General features: G+C 35.4%; 2 protein-coding genes across 45 annotated transcripts in view; one reads left to right on the top strand and one right to left on the bottom strand.

Moving 5' to 3' along the window:
* FAM13B (family with sequence similarity 13 member B) overlaps nucleotides 1-9,322 on the top strand; it is a 95,474-nt gene extending 86,152 nt beyond the window's left edge. For 31 of the 44 annotated variants that reach the window (XM_086411721.1, XM_086411713.1, XM_086411740.1 and 28 more), the window contains 6 exons: nucleotides 1,056-1,139; nucleotides 1,369-1,464; nucleotides 3,557-3,640; nucleotides 3,736-3,899; nucleotides 4,461-4,562; nucleotides 6,957-9,322. In XM_086411721.1, coding sequence (XP_086267847.1) covers nucleotides 1,056-1,139; nucleotides 1,369-1,464; nucleotides 3,557-3,640; nucleotides 3,736-3,899; nucleotides 4,461-4,562; nucleotides 6,957-7,080 — 654 coding nt within the window. In that variant the 3' untranslated portion in view covers nucleotides 7,081-9,322. The remainder of the gene's footprint in view (nucleotides 1-1,055; nucleotides 1,140-1,368; nucleotides 1,465-3,556; nucleotides 3,641-3,735; nucleotides 3,900-4,460; nucleotides 4,563-6,956) is intronic. The other 13 variants (XM_086411732.1, XM_086411728.1, XM_086411744.1 and 10 more) reach the window with 1 other exon arrangement.
* Nucleotides 9,323-10,559: 1,237 nt separating this feature from the next.
* Nucleotides 10,560-21,589, bottom strand: part of PKD2L2 (polycystin 2 like 2, transient receptor potential cation channel) — a 41,471-nt gene continuing 30,441 nt past the window's right edge. The window contains exons 8-13 of the mRNA XM_086411759.1: nucleotides 20,598-20,718; nucleotides 19,474-19,575; nucleotides 17,811-17,875; nucleotides 17,139-17,193; nucleotides 11,142-11,254; nucleotides 10,560-10,705 (exon numbers count right to left, since the gene is read on the bottom strand). Of these exons, the coding sequence (XP_086267885.1) occupies nucleotides 10,609-10,705; nucleotides 11,142-11,254; nucleotides 17,139-17,193; nucleotides 17,811-17,875; nucleotides 19,474-19,575; nucleotides 20,598-20,718 (553 nt within the window). The 3' untranslated portion in view covers nucleotides 10,560-10,608. The remainder of the gene's footprint in view (nucleotides 10,706-11,141; nucleotides 11,255-17,138; nucleotides 17,194-17,810; nucleotides 17,876-19,473; nucleotides 19,576-20,597; nucleotides 20,719-21,589) is intronic.

The following is a 21,589-nucleotide window of genomic DNA, read 5'->3' as shown; positions in this document are numbered from 1 at the left end:
GGCTAAACAACAACAGAGAGTAACTGGAGAGTTTGTTTGATTTAAAGTATAGTCTGTGGAACATTGGTTCATTGGTATGTTAAAGGTCATGCTGTCAAACAGAGGGAGAAGGGGTTATGGACAGATAAATTTGGGGCTCCTGCCTACTACCATTGGAGTACTAAAAAATGTCAGAAGAGTATCTTATTTTCAGTATTAAAAAAATGCCTGGTGAAGGGGAGCAGAAATCATAGTGTAGAAGTCTAGGGTCACAAATCCATATTGTTGAGCTCTTTTCAGGAGCTTTCCACTATACTAGTACCAAATTTTCTTAATAGTTTAGGAGAAATACCAAGTTATAAGATCTATACTTGTGTATGCATGCATTTTGAATATGTGCTCACACACAACAAAATTATAATGCTAATAAAAGATTATGTGCAAAATTAAGATAATAGGCATTTATTTTGTTTATTGTATGCTGAGAAGGCACTGTGTAAATGCCTTTACAATGTATTAACTTGTTTAGTCCTCATTGGAATTCTATGAGGTAGGTGAAAGTGAGAGAGGTGAAAGTGAAAGTCGCTCAGTCGTGTCCGACTCTTGGAGACCCCATGGGCTATACAGTCCATGGAATTCTCCAGGCCAGAATACTGGAGTGGATAGCCTTTCCCTTTTCCAGGGTATATTCCCAACCCAGGGATTGAACCCAGGTCTCCCACATTGCAGGCAGTTTCTTTATCAGCTAAGCCACATGGGAAGCCCTATGAGATAGGTGATGTTATCCCCATTTACAGATTAGGATATTGAACGAAAAGAAGGTAACTAACCCAAGGTCACTAAGCTCTTGTGTTCATAACTTATTCAGATAAAATATAAATCAAACCACCAGAGGGAATTGGTACCTAGTTACTAGAAGACCAGATTCTCTAGGAGACTGAAAAACGTTGCCTACAAATCCATAAGGAAAAGATGTGTTCTTATGAACCTAAGGGCTGATCCTTTCAACCAAATTACTTACATTGCTGAAGGGAATGATGTGGCTAATGGGAGGGTTTTTATTTTTTTAATTCTAGAAAATGACAAAAGATCATTTGGTAGAAGAGAAAACTTCTCTCCAGAAAAGTCTTCTTTATTATGAAAGTCAACATGGAAGGCCGGTAATGTTTCTCTTGATGAAAAGATTTGATTTCCTGTCTTAAAAGAACATGAATCACTTTTGTGGCCCACATCTTCGAGCTGTTTCATAGAGCATTGTTTCCTACATTTGGATGATTACCTGCCTATTTAAAATAACTTTTTAAAAATTGGAGGGAAAGTCATATTGCCTAATATTTTAGAAATTTTAGATTTCAGATAACTAGGTGATTTCCGTTTTTCTTGCTTCAGGTGACCAGGGAAGAAAGGCATATTGTTAAACCTCTCTATGATAGATACAGACTTGTAAAACAGATGCTGACAAGAGCTAGCATCACTCCTGTCCTTGTAAGTAAAACATGCGAGTATTTATCTAGTTCATTTTACCAAGACCCACTCTTTCCAAAAAAGTCCATACAGTAGTATATTGGAGAAATACACAGCCAAGATAACAAGGATTGTGTATGTAAGGTGAGGTTACTGTTTTTAAAATAACAGGAAATTAATAAGTGCCTACTACTATCTCCCAGGCACTCTTACAAGCATTTTAATCTATGATTATGTTATTAAGTCCTGACAAGTTAAGTTACAACAGATAGAGGATGGTAACCTCATTTCACAGGTGATGAAATTGAGACTCAGGAGTGATGTGCCCAAGGTCATCTACTTATGGAATTAAAAACTCAATATTTCAGACCCTTGCCTAATTTCTTTCCATTTAAATTCAAGTCTTTGAAAATACATCACTCTTGTGATGGCCATCAGTTCCCTTAACTGCAGAATAATATAAACCTATTTGTTCATCTTTTTAAATGAAAAAGTCTATTAAAATAATACGTATTCATATATGTGTGCATTTTTTTTAAAAGAAAATTCTTAATAACTTAGTGCATATTGAGTGCTATCTCCAAGTTAACCATTAGATGGTAGGGCTCTAGCTGTGTCTCAGGCTCAAATAGAAGACAGCATGTAGCCCATTCTGCATCAGTGAATTCATTCTTCGGAGCTTATAGTTTATGTAAACTTGCTGGCCATTTTTATGTTGATGGCCTCTTGAATAGCGGTTCCCTTTAGGCTTTTATATTTAACCCTTACAGAAACATTCTTTTTTAAACTGGCCATTTTTTTAGTTGGCTGTCACTCAACAGAACTTTATTTAGATATAAGCAGTTTTCTTTGAACAGTGAATCATGTATAGTGTATACTCTTTTTCACACATAGCTAGTTTATTTAATACTGGTTTTATCTTTTGATTACAAAGTGTTTCTGTGTGTCTCTGATGTTTTCATAATTCCCTAATAGTATAAGTAGTCTTTGAATTTATTTATGAAAATCACCTTAGAATTCCACAGGTTTGTCTTTAAAAACTGAGTCTATAGGAAGCATTTCTAGATCTTAATGGACTCCTAAATTTGACTATCATAAAGAGAAATTTGGAGTCTAAAAGTTAAGCCAAGAGAATAGGAGAGAATCGTTTTTCCAACAAATGGTGCTGGCAGTTCCTCAAAAGTTTAAACATTTAGTTACTGTATAACATAGCAGTTCTCTTCCTTGGATATACCCAGGAGAATTGAAAACATTTGTCCACATAAAAATTGGTAGGCATGTCTTAAAAGTAGCATTATTCATAATAGCTAAAGTGTAAAAAACTGTCTAGATGTGCAGCCAACTGATAGATAAACATGATGAGGTATGTCTGTATGGTGGAATATTATTTGCTATGCAAAGGGATGAAGTACTGGTACACACTATAACATGGATAAATCTTGAAAAACACTTAGGTTAAGTGAAAAAAGCTGGACACAAAGGCCACTTAGTATATGATTCCGTTTGTATGAAATATCTAGAATAGACCAGCCCACTGAGACAGAAAATAGATTGTTGTTTGCCATGGGCTAGGGAGAGAGGGCTAATGAATACAGTTTCCTTTTAAGGTGATGAAATGTTCTAGAAACAGATAGTGGTGATGGTTGCACAACTTTGTGAATATACCAAACACCACTAAATGTATACTGTAAAAGAGTGAATTTTATGGTATATGAATTACATCTTAATGAACTGTTATTTTTTTAAAAAGAAATATAAAGGGGTCCTCAGACCAAGAAAATTGACCACTTTGTTAAAAAGAAAAAATGTTCCCAATTAAATTATCAGTGACACTTCTTTAGTTAGAATTTTAAAAGCATTTATTGAATGAGCTCTTTAGAATTACCTAGACATAAATTATCATTTATCACTCTTATGCATGCATAACAAGTAAAAAGCAAAAATATAGTTAGAAATTCCTACAAACTTTTAAAGCATATGGTTAGGATTTTGAAAATAAAGTTTAAGATCTGTTAAAATAAAGTTTAAGATCTGTTATACTTTATCTGTAATAGCAAAGTGGATCTTCCTTGAATAATAAAAATGTGACCCATTTGTATGTTTATTGTCACAGGGATCTCCATCCACCAAGCGAAGAGGTCAGATGTTACAGCCGATCATAGAGGGAGAAACTGCACATTTTTTTGAGGAAATCAAGGTAGTCCTTAAGAGAAATAATTCTGTGATCTTTTTCCTAAAGGAAAAGTTGAAACCATGGCATATTTGATTCTCTGTTTGCATATATATATTTAGGAAGAAGAAGAAGATGGTGTTTGTCTGTCCTCTGAGTTAAATGATATCTTGAAAACTGCTGTACAGACACAGTCATCATTGGAAAACTCAGAATCTGATGTTGAAGAAAATCAGGAAAAACTGGCTCTAGATCTCCGATTGTCAAGTACTCGAGCAGCTTCTATGTATGTATCCTGGTTTGTGATTTTAGTCTATTTATGTAAGAAATACTCAAAAATTTAGATGCAAAGAAATTTCAGTGTTAAATAATTGAATACTTGGAGAGAATGAATGCAGTGCTCAAGAAATAAAATGATTTTAGAAAGTGTGCTTTACAAAATGTGTTGTCATTCACATTTTCTGAATTGAAAATTAGTGTGTGATAAAAATTAAAAGAAACTAAAGTCCTGCATTTGCTGTATGACAAAGTGCTGGAACCAGCTGAGAGTTATCTGTTCATTTATGCTCTGTCAGCTTCTTTACCTGATGCGGCCTTGGATTCTAATTCTTAGCCCTGGCATTACTTTAGGATCGTGTGGGAAGTTGTTTTGTGTTTGTTTTAAGTACTTATGCTGAGCCCTACAAGCAGCTATTCTGATTTAATTGTTCTAAGGTGAATCTTAGACATTGGTTATTCCAGAAGCCCACCAGCTGAGTTGATTTTGCAACCAGGGTTAGAAACACTGTTAAGAACATGGTGAATTTAAAGTACCCTTTCAGATGTTTTCTTCCTGTTTGAATTTTAGGCCGGAATTGCTGGAACAACTTTGGAAAGCCAGAGCTGAAAAAAAGAAACTACGTAAAACATTACGGGACTTTGAAGAAGCATTTTATCAACAAAATGGAAGGTTTGTTTGAGCATCACAAAATTTAATCCTCTTTCTTCTTAAGTCACATGTCCTGCCCATATGTTGAAATAAATAGATAAGAATAGAAATAAATTGTGCATATAAGGATGCTAGCATTGAAAATAAAAGTAAAAAACCTTCCTTTATTCCTTGCGGCCCTGCTGTTAATGGCAGAAAAAGCTAGAGCTGGAATAAACAACATCTGACAAAATAAATCAGTATTGTCCTAGAGAGGTGTGGTTGAGTGGCAGTTATTTTAGGTTTCTTAATTCAGTATCCACCCTTTTGGATGGAGAAGGCAATGGCACCCCACTCCAGTACTCTTGCCTGGAAAATCCCATGGACGGAGGAGCCTGGTGGGCTGCAGTCCATGGGGTCCCTAAGAGTTGGACACGACTGAGCGACTTCCCTTTCACTTTTCACTTTCATGCATTGGAGAAGGAAATGGCAACCCACTCCAGTACTCTTGCCTGGAGAATCCCAGGGACGGGGGAGCCTGGTGGCCTTTCATCTATGGGGTCGCATAGAGTCAGACACGACTGAAGCGACTTAGCAGCTTACCCTTTTGGAAGTGTTTGTGAATGAGATCTCCTTTTAGAAAGGGTCCCAAATGTGTGTGTTGTTCTCAGTTAGTTTGGATTCTTCTATTGAGACCATGGCTGCTTAGGTTGTGTGTTGTCTCTTTCTAGGACACATACTTCCAAGGTGTGTATTACTGTGGCAGTCTTGTGGCTCCTGTAATACAGTATGGCCAGTGCCTTTATCTAACTGGGTAATGCACAGTTGACCCAGTGGGACTTTTTTAAAAGTAAGGGAAATACATTCTAATTCAGATTATGGCCAGAAGTGACAATTAATTTATCTCAGGGCTCAGAAGAGACAATTTATCTCAGGGCTCAGAAGAGTTTTTCCATGTTACCAGATGATCTTACCAAGCCATTAACTCTATAGTAGTTCTCCCGCATCAGTTTTATGTCTGTTTCAGTTACACCATGATTAACTGTGGTCCAGAAATATTAAATGGAATGTTCTAGAAATGAACAATTCGTAAAGTGTAAATCATGTACTGTTTTGAGTAGTGTGATGAAATCTTGTGCTGGCCCACCCAAGACGTGAATCATCCTTTTGATCAATATATCCTGCCCCTTAGTCACTCAGTATCCATTTCGTTTATCAGATTAGCCATCACAGTATCTCAGTTCTTGTATTCAATTAATCCTTATTTAACTTAATGTGTCCTAAAGCACAAGAGTAGATGTGTTAGCAATTCGGATATGCCAAAGAGAAGCCATAGAGTACTTCAAGTGAAAAGAGGGAAAGAAAAGTGAAAAGAGGGGTGAAGATACAGAAAGAAAAAGAAAATTCTTAACTCAATCAGTCAAGGAGAAAAAAAAAATCATATGCTGAGGTTGCTAAGAACTATAGTAAGAACATCTATCCATGAAATTGTGAAGAAGGAAAAATAAATTTGTACTAATTTTGCTATCATACCTCAGACTGTAAAAGTTATGGCCCAATGCATGATAAATGTTTAGTTATTAATAATATGAAAAAGGCATTAAATTTGTACAATAAGATGTTTGAGAGAGACCACATTCGCATAACTTTTATTAGAGTGTATTGTTATAGTTATTCTGTTTTATTATTAGTTATTGTTAATCTCTTACTGTGTCTTAATTTATAAATTAAAATTTATTATAGGTATGAATGTAAAGTATATATAGGATTTGGTTTCAGGCATCCACGGGGGCCTTGGAATGTATCCCCATGAATAAGAGGAAACTACCATATTAGAGAGTCTTCTTTGTAGGGTGGCATATATGGCTAAAAAAAAATCTCAAGTGCATTTTCCAAGTGCTTTCTAATTCTTTGTCTTATTGGGAAAAAAACCTTTGCTTATAATTAGTATAATTCAATGTTTTACCTGATTATTAAACTGAATTGCATTGGATCCCTAATATAAAGTGAGAAAGACGACTTTTTTGCTACCAGTAAGATGTTTTACATCTTAATTCACTGAAGCCAGAAACGACTCACTGTAATTCTCTAGAACTTATAATACACTTACAGACCTGACAGAGTCTAGCAGTGCATGTCTTATTAAAATATTTGATTATGTTATAACCTCCAATTATCATTGATACTGATAATATCCATTAATGTATCAACACATTATATCCAAACACATTAATGGATATTATCAGTATCAATGATCAGAATTCGAAGTGTTTTAGGACTATTCTGTTGGGTTGAAGGGAAATAGTCCAATAATCTTTTCTTCTTGCAGAGCAGTTTTTTATTTGAGCTTATATTGGGTAATATTCTGCCTCACATTATGACAGCTTGTGGGATTTTATTTTCCAGATGATCTCTAAGTTTTATTTTCTCCCCTAGGAATGCCCAGAAAGAGGATCGTGTTCCAGTGCTTGAGGAGTACAGGGAGTACAAGAAAATTAAAGCCAAGCTTAGGCTTCTTGAAGTTCTTATCAGCAAACAAGATTCTTCAAAATCCATATAAAATATGGTCCTTGAAAACATCATAAAATCAGTTGTATTCCCTGAAGCTATCATCGTGTGTACTTGGCTGGTTCTTAAGTTCATTCTGTCAGGCACTCAAGAGAGTTTCATTTTATACTTGCTGGTGGTGCCACTAGAGAAATGATGGGAGGGTAAGTAGACCTTATCTAGGGAGTGCGATGTTCCATATTAACCACAGACTGTCCTCTCTACCTTTAGCAAACATCCACTTTTCTTCATTGTTTTGTACTGCAGATACATCGTGTTATTAAAAGACTAATATTTTATCTTTTCAACTTTAAGAACTTTGAAGATAGAAGCTTTTTGTTATTACCAACTTTATTATTTTGTTTCTCATTACTCAAGAAAATTGAGAGGAAAATCTTCACATTGAATTCTTCTTCGGTTGCCTTTTTCTTACAGAATGACTGAAAATTTGAAAGAAAAGCCTATAAATGTGCACATATGCAACTGTGTTCTATGTTTTCTTAAAAAACCAAAATCAACTGAAATTTCAAGTCCTACAATGGAACATATTTCTGTTAAATGCCCAAAGTGACGCTTTCTCATCCATAGTATGTTAGCAAAATTTTGCAGTTCAGTGGTCACACAGCTCCTGGATGAAGATAACAATGGCTAGACCAAAAAGTGACCTTGTTCATTAGTGTAGTGAAAATACACACCACACATCACACACAGAACTGAATTATATCACATGCTGCCTTTGGGACTTAAGTTACTCTTTGTTTCCTCAGTTGCAGTTTATCAGTTGGTGATGATGTGATTTGTCTGGATTAGATCCTTCATTTTTTTCCCCCTACCCACCTCCAGATAATGTGAGAAAATAGCCTTGTCAGCATGTAGGAACTGATGGTGCTCAGATTTGTGTGTTCAATCAAATGGGCTTAAATTGGCAAAAGAATCATTATGCCTGAAGTGACTCTCTTCTTAACAAGGGCTATACCACTGCATTTTTTCTTGTACCTTTGTGGGGAGGGTTGCATCTTTTTTTTTTTTAATTAGCAAAATCCATAAAGAAAACATCCTCTAAAGGGATTTGCTCAGTCACATGCTGTTTAAAGCACCTGGCTATGTGATTATTGTGGTATGCCCCTTGTCATACACTCTAAGCATATCTTTTTTTCTTTGGGTTTGCATGGCTTTTCTTCAGGTTCTTTCCTGATATAATTCTCTAATTAATTTCACAGAACAGTGACTTTATTTGTGCTAACAATGTAATAGTCATTAACAGCATATTCTGATCAGGCTTGATCTAAGTGTTAATTTTTTTCCTGGTGCTTTTTTGGATTGATGTGTGTCTCACTTTGTGCCCATGTTTTGCATGCAATGACTCATGCATGGTTTTCTTAACTAGCTAATATTCATAATTTGTTTCATACAAACACAGACTTTTGCAACATCCTTTAATAAGGTGAGGGAAGCATGAACCTCAGACTCCTGGCACTATTACATAGCACATGAAGTAGCTTGATAATAAGTAGCATTTCTAGTACTTCACATTTCACCTGTGTGTGCAATGCCTTTTTTGGGGGGAGGGAATGTTCCTTGGTAGTGAACACGTTGGGGAATAAAGCACTAAATCCAGCCCTTTTCATGTGGTTTCCTTTTGATACAGCTTGGTTATTCATAATGTACACCTAGAATCGTGAAATTGAAAATACCAAAAGATGTTATCACTTTGATTTTGAATTCATCATGCAGTGTGCATTTAGTTAATGTCTTTTAGTCTCCACACAGGAGTATATCCAAACATCTTATTTAATGTGCACTGTGTATTGTTTTATATGAATGTTTTATTTTATATACCACATGCAAAAATGTCCATATGCACTATTTAAATGTTTTAAATAATATATTCCTTCTTTATAATGCTAAATCTATATTAGTACCATATTTTTATAAGTCATTGGCCTGACTGGTTTCATTTTAGAATTAACAGCTGCTTCATGATGTTGGTTATTCACTGTTAGTGTTTGGCTGTGAGTAGAATAGATAAAAAGTAGCATAGCAGCACGCATGCTATGTGACAGTACTGTGTGTCATAGTTCAGCAGTAAGTGGTAGAATTAGGCGGTTTGTGATAATTTTACTTTGGTACAAGTAAAAACTGTATATCTATATACAAATAATATATAGATATATATGACTGTAAGTATCATTGCATTGCTGTGTCTGGCACCTCATTGTATAGACTTTTGTAATAAAAGAACTTTAATGTTCTAAGTCTCTGTAAATGTTTTTTGTTTTTTTCACTAGATGTTAAAAAAGAAAAAAATAGAAACCTCAGGTATTCCCTTGCCTTAATGTTCTTAGGCTCTGTTTGAATGACCCCAACCAGAAACCATGTGGAGAGACTGCAGGGTTACTAAACCACGTGACTGACTATAGCTCTAGGGAGTGGTAAGACAAAGAAGAGCCATGTTGTTGATTCTCTTTGGAAATCTAGGGAGAAGATGCAGAGAGAATAGTCTTCATTTCTTGTTGCAGTCAGTTATCTTATTAAGAAAATTTGAAATACAGTGTTTAAGAGAAGAGCTTGGTTTGAGGAAGGTGAGTATATTTAATTCCTTGGAGTTTCACAGTCCAGGGACTATTGAGCACAACGTGGGAGTCTATGGTCAAACAATGTTGCTTAGGTTAAGAGAACATGTGGCTCTTCTAGGAGGGCTTAGGTAACCTCTATTAGAAAAGTTTCCTTGCAGTTTCCCAATGCCAGCCATTCACAATTTCCCAACCATCCAAACAGTGCTTTTGCAGCACCGTTATTTATTCTTTCCAAACATAACTTGCATTTTTATAACCCTAAAGCTCCTGCTTTGCTCTTTTCTTTTTCAAGGATATTTTGCTTTATAAAGTAATTGAGGAAGCACTTTTGAGAAATTTCAAATGTGTTACTTTAGACTGTCTAGATGAATTTGTCATTTGAAGATATTAGTGAAATTTCTGTAGGTGGTTGGGATGTTTGTTCTGCACTTTGCCTTTTTCCAGGAGACTTCCAGCTAGGAAGAATGGAGGTGAGATTATTTTACCTGGGGTCTTATATATTGGTTTTCTAGGATTCTAAACGTTTATTGGCCCATGAAGTTAGAACATGGTGTGTGATGAGAATACCAGCAGTTCTTATACTCTGTGTAACACTGTGAAAAGTGTCTTTACTTACTAAACCATTTACTTAGAGACCTGCCCCAAGAACTAAAAGCAATATTATTTTATACTTTGCATTTTCATCCCTAGAATTTAATAATAAATTTCATTATAAAAGTCTTTACCTGTACCTGTGTGTATGTATTGTGGAGGCATATTGTAATGTGCATAGATTGTATATTGTGTCCCATTCCTAGAAATAATTTGATGATTATCATTGACCCTGATGATAGTTTGATGGTGGCTGGTTTTGTGCTTTTAAAATGTACCCGAAATGGGGACAAATTTAGGAACTAACTCAGTTCAGGAATAAATTGTTAGAAATGCGCCATGATTGTACCACAGATTCTCACCTCCACTTTTTTTCAGTATTGTAGAGCTGAAACCTTCCTCATCACTCGGTTTAGTTTTAAACTGACATAGTGTAATTCTTTCTCCAGCTCCACAGCATATAAAAAGAGGCTAGAGGATAATTTAGAAGGAGATAGAGAATGAGTCAGTAACATTTTTGTACCTAAGGAGACAGTAGGTTATTAGTGCCTATTGTGAAATACTTTGGGAGGATAATATTTTAAGGTCCCAAAACATGCCTAGTATGGTCAGTTACAGATCTAATATTCTAAAGCTGTGTGGAGCACAGTATTTGCTATGCATGTCAAGTATAAATGGCATTTCCTGTTATTTAGATATGTTAAGGACAAAAGCAATTGGTCTTCCTCTCACCTTCCATTTAAATAAATGGAGTCTTATGCTTTCTATGTTACTTTAAAATTGGGTAAAACTGGGGGAAAATGTGGCATCTTAATAGAATAAGATTCTGGGTTCAGGAAAATTATGGGATGTCCCCAGTCCTCATATCGTGATATTCCATAGTACCCTGGTTAGAACAAATGCTTACTCTCGGAATTCTTGTTGAGTGACAGTCTGGTAGTCATCTTGAATTTCTGTAGAATAATACTTTTTCTCAAGCCTCTCTTTCCATTTTTTCATCTGCTCTGCACTTTGAATCTCCTGTAAAGTTAGAGGAAAAGCATGTGCTGCAACCTTTATATTTTTCTCTATTTCAGGCCTATGGCACATAAGCATCACAGGGTTGAGAATCTTAAACTTTACTCTCCAGGGCTGTGATTTCTGAGCTGCTCTGGCTTTTTGCTCTGCCTGGTTTTGAGGTTTATGCATAAGCAGAGTCACCAAGAGAACTTGGTGTTAAAACTGGTTAGCAGGGTTAGGGGTTTTTAAAATTATGAATATTGGCTTATTCCCATTCCACTTCCTGGTGAAATATACATCCTTCAAATCCTTCAAAAAACCCATCTCAACCATCAGTTTTCTATGAAGCTTTCCTTGACATTCATAGATAAATAATACATTTCCTCATAGAGCAGCAACTAGGTGGGGGCATTTGCACAGGCTCCTAGGTTCTAGTCACTCCACCTCTTCCCTGTAGGTGATAACTGCTTAGAATTGTTTGTGGATTAATTGGGCGTTCCACAGTGGTTCTTGCAGTTCTTTCATGCTCAGAAATGAATTCTGTGATGTAACCCCTCTTTTTGAACTACGTAACATGTTTCTGTTTTTCGGACTGGACCCTAACTGATGACTGGTTGGTAACTGAGAAGGTCTAAAGAAACAGACCCTTGTAGATTGTGTACCTCCACCAAGGGACACAGTTGACTTGAGTTTTAGATCACCACCTGGCTATTTGGGATTCCTCAGGCTATTTGGGATTCCTCAGGCTACTGAATGAGCAGGCAAAGAAGTCACTGAGGTGACTCATCCCAGTTACCAAGGAGAAATTGGTGTTGCTACAAAATGAGCTGAGAGGGCTGTGTTTGGAAGCCAGGGAATTCTTTGAGCAGTGCCTCTTAATACTTCCATGTCTAAAAATAAACTCGTTTAGTTTATACATTGAGTTCTTAAGGAATTGTGATCCGAGTTGAAAAGATCTTAATGTCATCCAGAGGTGGCCACAGTTACTCTTGGTACTTTGCTTCTCCCCTTCTGGGGAAAAAATAAGAGTGCTTTCATTTGTATATAGGATAGTTCCATCTTATTAGATGGAAACTAGAAATATTGTCATTTTATGGAAGTTCAAGTGTGTACTAAATTGCCAAAGGGGTGAATTGGGCTGACCATTCATCTAATATCTCTCAACTGAAAATTTGCCCTCTTACACTCTTACATATGCTCTTTTATATGCTTTGATGCTGGGTCTCATGCTTTGCAAACCTCATTCCCCAGACTCTCTTGCTACCAGATTTATTAGGTTCTGCCTTATTGGATGATGGCAGGGAGAAGGTTCTTGTTTTCTATCAGCATTGCTTCTGCACGTGATAGTATAGTTATCTCCAGCAGTGTTTGGCTCCAGGCTGCAATGGTCCAGCTTCTTTTGGCTTCCCCAGAATTAGATTCATCACACTCCCTAAGAAGTATCAGGAGCAGTAGAGGTGGGGTGGAGGTGACCCCAGAGGCCTGAACAACAGCTCCAGGCCCCTTCTTAAGTGTCTTAGGTTCTGATAAACCCACCTTTTGTAACCTTAGCCCTGGGAGTGGTAGTATCCTTCTACAGTTACTATTTGTGAGTTGCTTCAGTGTTTTTTACTGTTTCTGTCTTCCAGTACCTGTGTAACCAATTCTCTGTAATTTTCTTTGTTTGAAATACATAGTATCATTTCCATTTTCCTGACTAGGTCCTCACTCATACATGCAGTATGTCATTTGGTAAGGTGTTTTTTGTTTTTAAGGAATGTTTTCAATTTTTCCTTATCTTGGTTTTTAAATGTTTAAAAATTAATCCCTGGGCATTTTTATTTTGTTGCTCTTATAGATTCTTCTATTATTTACTGAACTGATTGATGTTTGCATATATGACATGACGACTGTATTTATGTAAATTATTTTTTCCTACTACTTAATGTTTTTGTCATAATTTTTCAGTTCATTGTATACCTGAAAAAGAGAATCATATCTCAAATAGAGGTAGTTTTTACTTTTTCCTTTTCAACTCTTGTACTCCTCGTGTAATTCTCCTGCTTAATTCTTCTGACTGATCCTTCTAATACATCTTTGTCTTGTCCTTGACATGTCCAGTGTTTCCCTGTTAGGTAAGGTGCTAGCTTTGGGGTGAGGTAAATTTGTTTTTATCATGTCAAGTAAGAGTCCGTTGATTCCTGTTTTGTTTTCCCGCTCAAAATTGATGTTGAATCTTATCAAATACCCAGCATCTATGGAAAATAATAATGTGATTTTCCTGTTTTGATTTATAAATAGAATGAATTATGTTACTTAGTTGATTATATAGTTTTAAATCATCTTTACATTCTTAGAATAAATCCTATCTGAGTCATATGGTATTCTGTTGGATCCTGTTTGCTAATACTTATCTAGGATTTTTGCTTTATGATATATGTGATATTTTCTTTTTCTGTTTTGTTTTTTGAAGAATACAACCTTTACCAGTTCTTAGAATCACTATATAGTTGCTTTATAAAAATAGTTTAGAAGTTTTCAGTTTTCTCTTCACTCTGGAACAAATCAAATAACTTGAAATTATTTATTCCTTAAAAATTTGGTAAAATTCCCTTGTGAAACCATCTGGGCCTGAATTGCTTTATTTATTTATTTATTTTTTAATTTTATTTTATTTTTAAACTTTACAGTATTGTATTAGTTTTGCCAAATATCGAAATGAATCCGCCACAGGTATATGTGTGTTACTTTAGAAGTAGTTCTTTGATGACTTTATTTCTTCTATAGAATGGATTTAAAAGTCTCTTTTGGGCTCAGTTTTGATAAATTTTCAATTTATTGAGGTTTTCTCTATGGCCCAAAGTATCTATTTTCATGAGTGGATTTTTGAAAAACCAGGTATATCTTCTGAGAGTACACAGGTTAATACATAACTGTACAATCACTTTATTCATCACATACATATCTTTAAGTCCTTTCATTTTTTTTTTCTTGATCTATTCTCTACTTTTAGTGCATTCTTAAGTGTTTTCCGTTTTCTTAAGTCTAGTAGTCTTTATGGAAGTTGATGCCATATTATTTGGTGCATAGATAATCATGACTATTAAAGTTGATCTTAGCCTTATAAAGTGCCCTTTGTCTCATTTAGAACTTTTGGTTTAGAATTCTACCTTGACTTATATTATGTTGTATCTGCTGATAATTTTGCTTGCCTTTTTACCTTGGCTCATGCTTTTATACTTAACTATTCTAAGTCACTTTGTTTTAGGTATATATTTTAGGCTATAACATAGAATTAGGTGTTGCTCTGTGATTCAATCTGAAAACATTTTCTTTTAAAGTAAATTAAGCTTATTTGTCTTTACTGATACATCAGATATATCTGGTCACAGTTATATTGTTTTAAGGTATATTTAAAATCTTACCATGTGATATATCTTCAGTTTTGGTACTGCTTCCTTTTAGGAATGTATGTATTTTTGTTTTTGTGGTCATGTATCTTTTCATACATCCTAGGTCATCCCTCTCTTGTTTTGGTTCCCTCCACAAGAACCAAAGAAGTTCAACAAAAATTGGGTTGTAATTTCTTCCTCTTCATTTCTTTCCTCTCTACTTCCCAGATATATTTAATCATATTACCATATTTTGTTGTATCTAAGAGATGGAGTCTATCATAAAACCCATTACACCATTCTATGTGCTGTTTAGGAAAAATATTGCCACCAGCTAAAATATGGCACGTTATCAATTATAAGGTACATCTTAATTTCAAAGATATTAAAATATGGAAAAATGTTTTAAAATTAATAAAACAATATCGTATTTACTACTATACTCTTAAATATGTAAAGCTTCTTCTTTTTGGTTATTAACTCTAAATGAGAATTCTTCAGCATTTTAGCTATTACATATGAAATAAGTAGTCAGCTTTTTCTGTGTTGTATCTTCTCCCTTCTTTTTCTAAAATATCTCTTGTTTGGCTGAAGATGATCCTCACATAGAATCCTCAGGAATACAGTGGTTTTCCCCAAGTTTTTACATTTCAAAACTGTTTGAGCCTTTCTACTTGAAGCACAGCTTTGCTGGATATAAAAAAATCCTGGCTTACATTTTCTTTCCTTGCATATATTGTAGGTGTTTTGTTGATTTATGGTGCTGAATGATGTGCTAATCTAATTTTCTTAGATTTCTAAGTAAATCTAAGTTTACTTGGATAAGTCTCATGTTCATTTTAGGTATTTTTTCCCAGGCACACAGTAGATGTCTTTTAAAAGTTTATGTTGTCTTTTATTTCCGAAATGGCTTGCTGAATGATAGTTTTGTTTTTTAAGATAGTTTTGTTTTTTAAAAGAATCTCAAACTTACAGAAAAATTGTAAGAACAACACAAATACTTTTTATCCTTTGAAGTATTTAACGTTGCCAACACAAATGCCTTATTACTTCTGAATACTTGAGTGTGTATTTTCCTCATATAAGGACATTCTTCTTTAGGCACACAGTATAAGCATCAGAGTCAGAAAATTAATAGTGATGGATTATTACCATCTAAATCCTCAGTTCCCCATTCAAATTCCCCAGTTGTGCCAGTGATGGCCTTTATAGTAAAAGGATCCAGTCCAGGATTATGCACTGTGTTTACCTGTTTTTTAATCTCAATCTGGTGTAGATCCTCAGCTTTACCTTGACTTTCATGACCTTGACACTTCTGAAGAAGATAGGCCAGTATTTTCTAGAAATGTCCCTCAGTTTCTTTTATGTAGTGTTTTGTCATGTTATGCATCTCTGAAAATTTTGTAGAAGAGATTGTGTTTTCTCTCAGTGTTTTATCAGGTGGCATGTGATTTTAGTTTAGTTCTGGTACTGTTAATGGTACTGATTCCAGACTTCTCTACCCTAACATTATTCCTTTTCTTTTGGTACTAAGTATTTTGTGGAGAGGTATGGAAATGTACTGTTCTTCCTCAGACTTTTATTCATGTAAATATTTAGATCAGTGTGGACTCATGGACTCCTCTTTTATTCATTACAGTGTTTAAATAGTCCCAGACTTGGCCAGTGGGAGCCCCATCCACATTGACTTTTTGTGTCCTTTTATGAAATCTCCATCATTCTATGTGGAGTATATAGTACAAAGCACCTGTACTTTCCAGTCCTGGAATTAACTGTATTTCCAAGGAGCACTGGTCCCTTTTAGAGGAGCATGGTATTTGGAAACCCAAGGTCTGGACACTTGTGTCATCGCTACTAGGATGTCACTCTAGCTTTCTCAATGTACAGAACTAGAAGATACATTCACATATAGACACTCCTGCGATTCTAATCCAACACAACGTTCATTTTAACCTTCAACCTTTCCATTTGTGCAATTCCGTTGTCTGATAATGAGAACCCTCACTCTAGCAGTGTACATACTTATCTCTCAATCTTGCTGTTCTCTTTCTCAGTATATTGGAGAGTGGGAAGCATCCAGAAGTAGAGCAGTGTTCTATTTTTTCACTTGGGTGGTAGTGGTATGTGAAGATTTGCTTGATAATTATTTAGTAAACATATATATGTTGTCATTTGTTGAATAGATACGTTACAACTTTGAAACACAGCAAAAATCATTGAAGTGATTCATCACATTAATGATTATAAGAGAATGATTACATAATTATCTCAATAGAATATACTCATTAAACTCTGTGTGCTAATCCCACAGTGAAGGGTACAGCTATAGGATGAGGGTGTCTGGCAAAGAGCACTGATAAGGGAGAAGGAATATCTGGAATCCAAACAATTTGTCCTAAATAAAAAAGGATCTAGATCCTGGGAAAAATCTGGAGGTAGCAACTACTGCTCTGAAGAAAGCAAATCATTCAGTTCTTAATAAGAACTTTTTCTAATAAAGCTATCACTTCTTTATGAAAAAATTAAAATCTTACTTTTTCATCAAAACCTTCTCTTCTGGCTTTTTCGGCCAAATCTTTGTTTTCCATACTGAGAATATGAAATAAAAAACAGAGGCATATGTTAGTAAAAAGGAAAATGACAGTATAAAATACTACCAGATCTATATTAAGGATGAATTACATTTCTGTTCTTTCTGATAACACTAATTATTTAGACAGTGTTGTCATTAATAAGTTCTCTAAAGTATCATATCTCTGGCTGTAAAAACATGTTTATATTATGTCCCACTTCCAGAGATCTGTATTTGGGAAGCATTTTGACACCAAAATGATGCAATAAATGTAAGTATATTCTTAAATATTTTGTGTAAAAATTTCTTTACTTCAGTAGCTAAAAACGTGTTAATGTGCATGTACTAAAATAATTTCTTACCTTTTTAAGAGGAACATTACTTTCCTATTAAAGGTGTTAAATCCTGTTGCTATCTGTTAAAGCTTTCTCTGAGTGGCATGGCATGCCTTATATTCATTTTAAATTAGAGTTTCATGACACTCAGAAATTATGAGGTGCTACTGATGTCTTAACAACTTATTTAGAATCAGCACATCAAATGGTGGTTGATAATCAAAACCTTACTCTCACTGTAAGTTTCTAATATAGAGCTTTAAAGTGGTAAGTTAAAAATTGAAGAAAAGTCATCTTACCGTTTCTTGTCTTCATCTGTTTCAGGTTTTTTTAGTTTGAGTTTTTCAAGAGCATTGTTGTAACTCTGGGCATAATTTAAAATAGTTTAAAAGTTCATAAGAAATATATTCTGTAGTTTTAATTTTTGTCTAAGGTAAAGGAAAGAGGGAATGCTTGCCTTTAGGGGCTTGCTGCCCTAAGAAATGTAGAGGCAAAGACTATGGTTATCCTTCTTTCACCTTGTCACTACTTACAGTTTCTGCCTCTGGTGAAAAAGTTGGCATCACACTTGAATTTTGGGGAAAATCTTTTAAAAATACTATTGTTTATTGCATTGATGATATTAATACTTTAGTGCACATAACCAACATCATAATCAAGAGATAAAAGATAAAAACCCCACAGTTAAGCTCACTGAAATGAAGTGAAGTGAAGTGAAAGTCTCTCAATCATGTTTGACTCTTTGCCACCCCATGGACTATAGTCCATGGAATTCTCTAGGCCAGAATACTGGAGTAGATACCCTTTCCCTTCTCCAGGGGATCTTCCCAACCCAGGGATTGAATCCAGGTCTCCCGCATTGCAGGTGGATTCTTTACCAGCTGAGCCACATGGGAATCTCATTGGGGAACATATTAATAGATTACTTTCACAGATAAGTTCTTGGACAGAGTTCTTAAGCGCCCCTGAACCCCACAGCTAATAGGACATTTTGAATGTGAAATGCTATGGTTAGAGCTGAGGATGTGCAGAGATAGAATGGTATACACATGACTCTGCTACAATTCATAATACATGTTGAGAGGAAAAGGAAGATTCCTCTCTGACAGGGAGAATAGAATGTCAGTGAGAGAGCAGAGGGAATATTCCTGCAATGTCAGGGAATGACATGAGCAGAGGCCCAGAGGACACAATGAGAGCAAGCATGTGCTCAAAATATTAGCTGGCGCATGCAGTGCTGTAAATGGAAGCATAGAAAGTAAAAATTGTATACTTAAATGATAATGAATAAAGATACATTGACACTTTGAGACTAGAGAAGTCCCTTGAATGTTTGAATAAAGAATTTGAACTTAATTTTGACAAGCCCAGGGAAACTTTGAAGAATTTTGAGCAGAGAAGTGATATGATCCAAACTGGGCTGGCAAGGAAAGAGGCTAGAACAGATAAGAAGATATTTCCATACAGAAAATAGCGCTTTGCATTTAGTGATCAATAGCTTTTTGATATACTTGAACTCTGAAATACTTTCTGGTCACATTTTTAAAGCCAGAGAACATTTCTCCTGGTAGTGAAACAGTACAAATACGAGTAACACTGCTGCTGCTGCGTCGCTTTAGTCGTGTCCGACTCTGTGCGACCCCATAGACGGCAGCCCACCAGGCTTCCTGTCCCTGGGATTCTCCAGGCAAGAACACTGGAGTGGGTTGCCATTGCCTTCTCCAATGCATGAAAGTGAAAAGTGAAAGTGAAGTTGCTCAGTCGTGTCCAACTCCAGCGACGCCATGGACTGCAGCCTACCAGGCTCCTCCGTCCATGGGATTTTCTAGGCAAAAGTACTGGAGTGGGGTGCCATTGCCTTCCAAAGCAAAAACCCAAAACCCCTCCCTGCACTACCACTTGGGGTATCAACCAAACAAGATTGGCCTCAGAATTCTGATGAGGAGAATTTGATATACATACCTTTTTAATCATTTTACCAAGTTGAAAATCTGGCCTTCTGCCTATTGAATAGTCAGCTTTCACTTCAGAATAGGTATCATTAATTATTGCCAAGAACATGTTCTGAGGAGAAAAAGTCAAATGAATTATTTCAGTAAAAATTTAGTTTAAAAGTTAATGGCTTTGACAGGTGCTGGGATTTGTAAAATTAGATTTAAATTTTAAAAGTAACATGCTCAGTAAGAGAGAGATGGCTCTCAGACTATATATAAAAAAATGTAGTGGAATGGGAAATATTTAGTGTGTGGATATGGGCAAGTATGTTTATGATAAATGGGAAAAACAGAATGTAAAATAGTGCATATAAACTGGTTAATATATAGAAATTTATTAATGTTAGATACTTAGAATAGTATGTGTTCATAGGGTTTTTTTTTTTTTCCTTTAAAATTCTGTAGAGTGTTTAAATGTACAATTTTACTAGGGCTCTTAAAACTACCAGTGTGCAGATTAACACAGAATTGTGGAGAGAGTATTCTTAATCTCAAGCCCACCTCTCCACATTTCTCTGTGGCCCAGATCTGTTGCTCTGAGGACTCCTGCCCACCATCAGGGTATAACTGCTGTGCATGACCAAAAAAAAAAAGTTGTCATGGAGGACAGTAGCAGTGCTTTGAGTAGAAAAGCAAGTTCCTTGATTAAGAAGGCCAAATAGGTTTGTCCCCAGCACATGTGAGAGACTCATAAATTCTGGGGACTCATAAAAATGACAGAGGTGTGAGCTTTCAGCCATAAGGGCCAAAAGCTGTTGTGATGGGCAGAATATGAATGACCTGATTCATACTTACTGGTGTGAAATATCCCAGGCTGGAGAGACCTGGGACATTCAAGTTATATGTGTAAAAGATTTAGGAACTCTTGGCATACAGTAAACACTCAGATGGTAACTATTATGGTCACATTCTCCATTGGACAACTTAAAATCACTTAGACTTGCTGGATTACTAGAAATCTACACAGTTCTTAATAAATGTAAGTGTTCTGACAACTAAGGAGTGATACTGTAATTTCTTCTAAATTAGTAATTATGTTTTTTTTTCTGAAAAATATAAGCAAAAAAAGGGAGTATATTCGATCTTTCTTACCAGCAGGACAAAGAACACGAAAAAGATGAAAGTGATGAAGTAAATGGGTCCCAAGATACGATTGGCTTGCTGAATGCCAGCAAAATTAAAATCTCCAAGAACTATACGAAATTGCGTGAATCTTTTATGGGGATAAAGAAAAGCATTAGAAAATATTATATCTCTTCATACATACATGACAACTAATGGTTACTAATGTGTCTAGGAAAAATACCTAACTGCATAAATAGTATGTGCTTTCTGGCTTTAGTTTTGTTAGCATACAATTGGGTGTAGAAAATTCCCCTGAAGGCAAGACTTAATAGCTGAACATATAGTTTAGGAAATGATGGGGCTTCAATTTATTTAACCAATGTGAACCCAGTGTTCACCTCCAAGATTTGAACCTTGAGATTCCTCCTTACCAGCTTGTCTTGACAGTTACCTCCTTAGCCATTCCTGTGCCCTTATAAAACTTAGGATACTTTGACCTTCCCCAAAAGTGACTTTCATCTTGGAAATAGACCCGAGAACCCTACAACTTCTTTTATCAATGATACGCTTAATTTCTGCTGCTCCTCTACTGAAGTGTAAGGATGCCAACAATTTATCACTTGTCGAGTCTCAAGCAAGTGCTGGTCATGATCCTCAAACATGAGCCTGAGTTTTGTTTTATTTTCTCCAATAAATATAAAAACTTGGCTTTGATGTGAAATAGCATTGAAAATGTTATAAAGCTTCATTTTATAGATGGAAAAATTAAGAAATTAAGGCCTCAAATGAACAGTAGTAGGAGAGGTAGAATTAGGATTTCATAACCTGAAGTCTTATTTTCTCATCGTTAATTTGCAGTGGTATTGCCAGACATACCAGAGATACATTAAAAATTATAAAAATGTAATATATATGTTAATATATATGTATTTTAAGGGGAAACCTGGAAAGGAGTTTTTACTAGTATGTAGACACTTTACTATCGTTTTTCCAGTAGTCATGTACAGATGCAAGAGTTG

The sequence above is a fragment of the Bos grunniens genome, chromosome 7 (genome assembly GCF_055505025.1).
Source record: "Bos grunniens cultivar Pamir isolate PY7600 chromosome 7, Bosgru_T2T1.0, whole genome shotgun sequence".
In the NCBI taxonomy this organism is placed as follows: Eukaryota; Metazoa; Chordata; class Mammalia; order Artiodactyla; family Bovidae; genus Bos; species Bos grunniens.
Note: the sequence above shows the minus strand (reverse complement) of the source record. Positions and strands in the feature narration are given on the sequence as shown.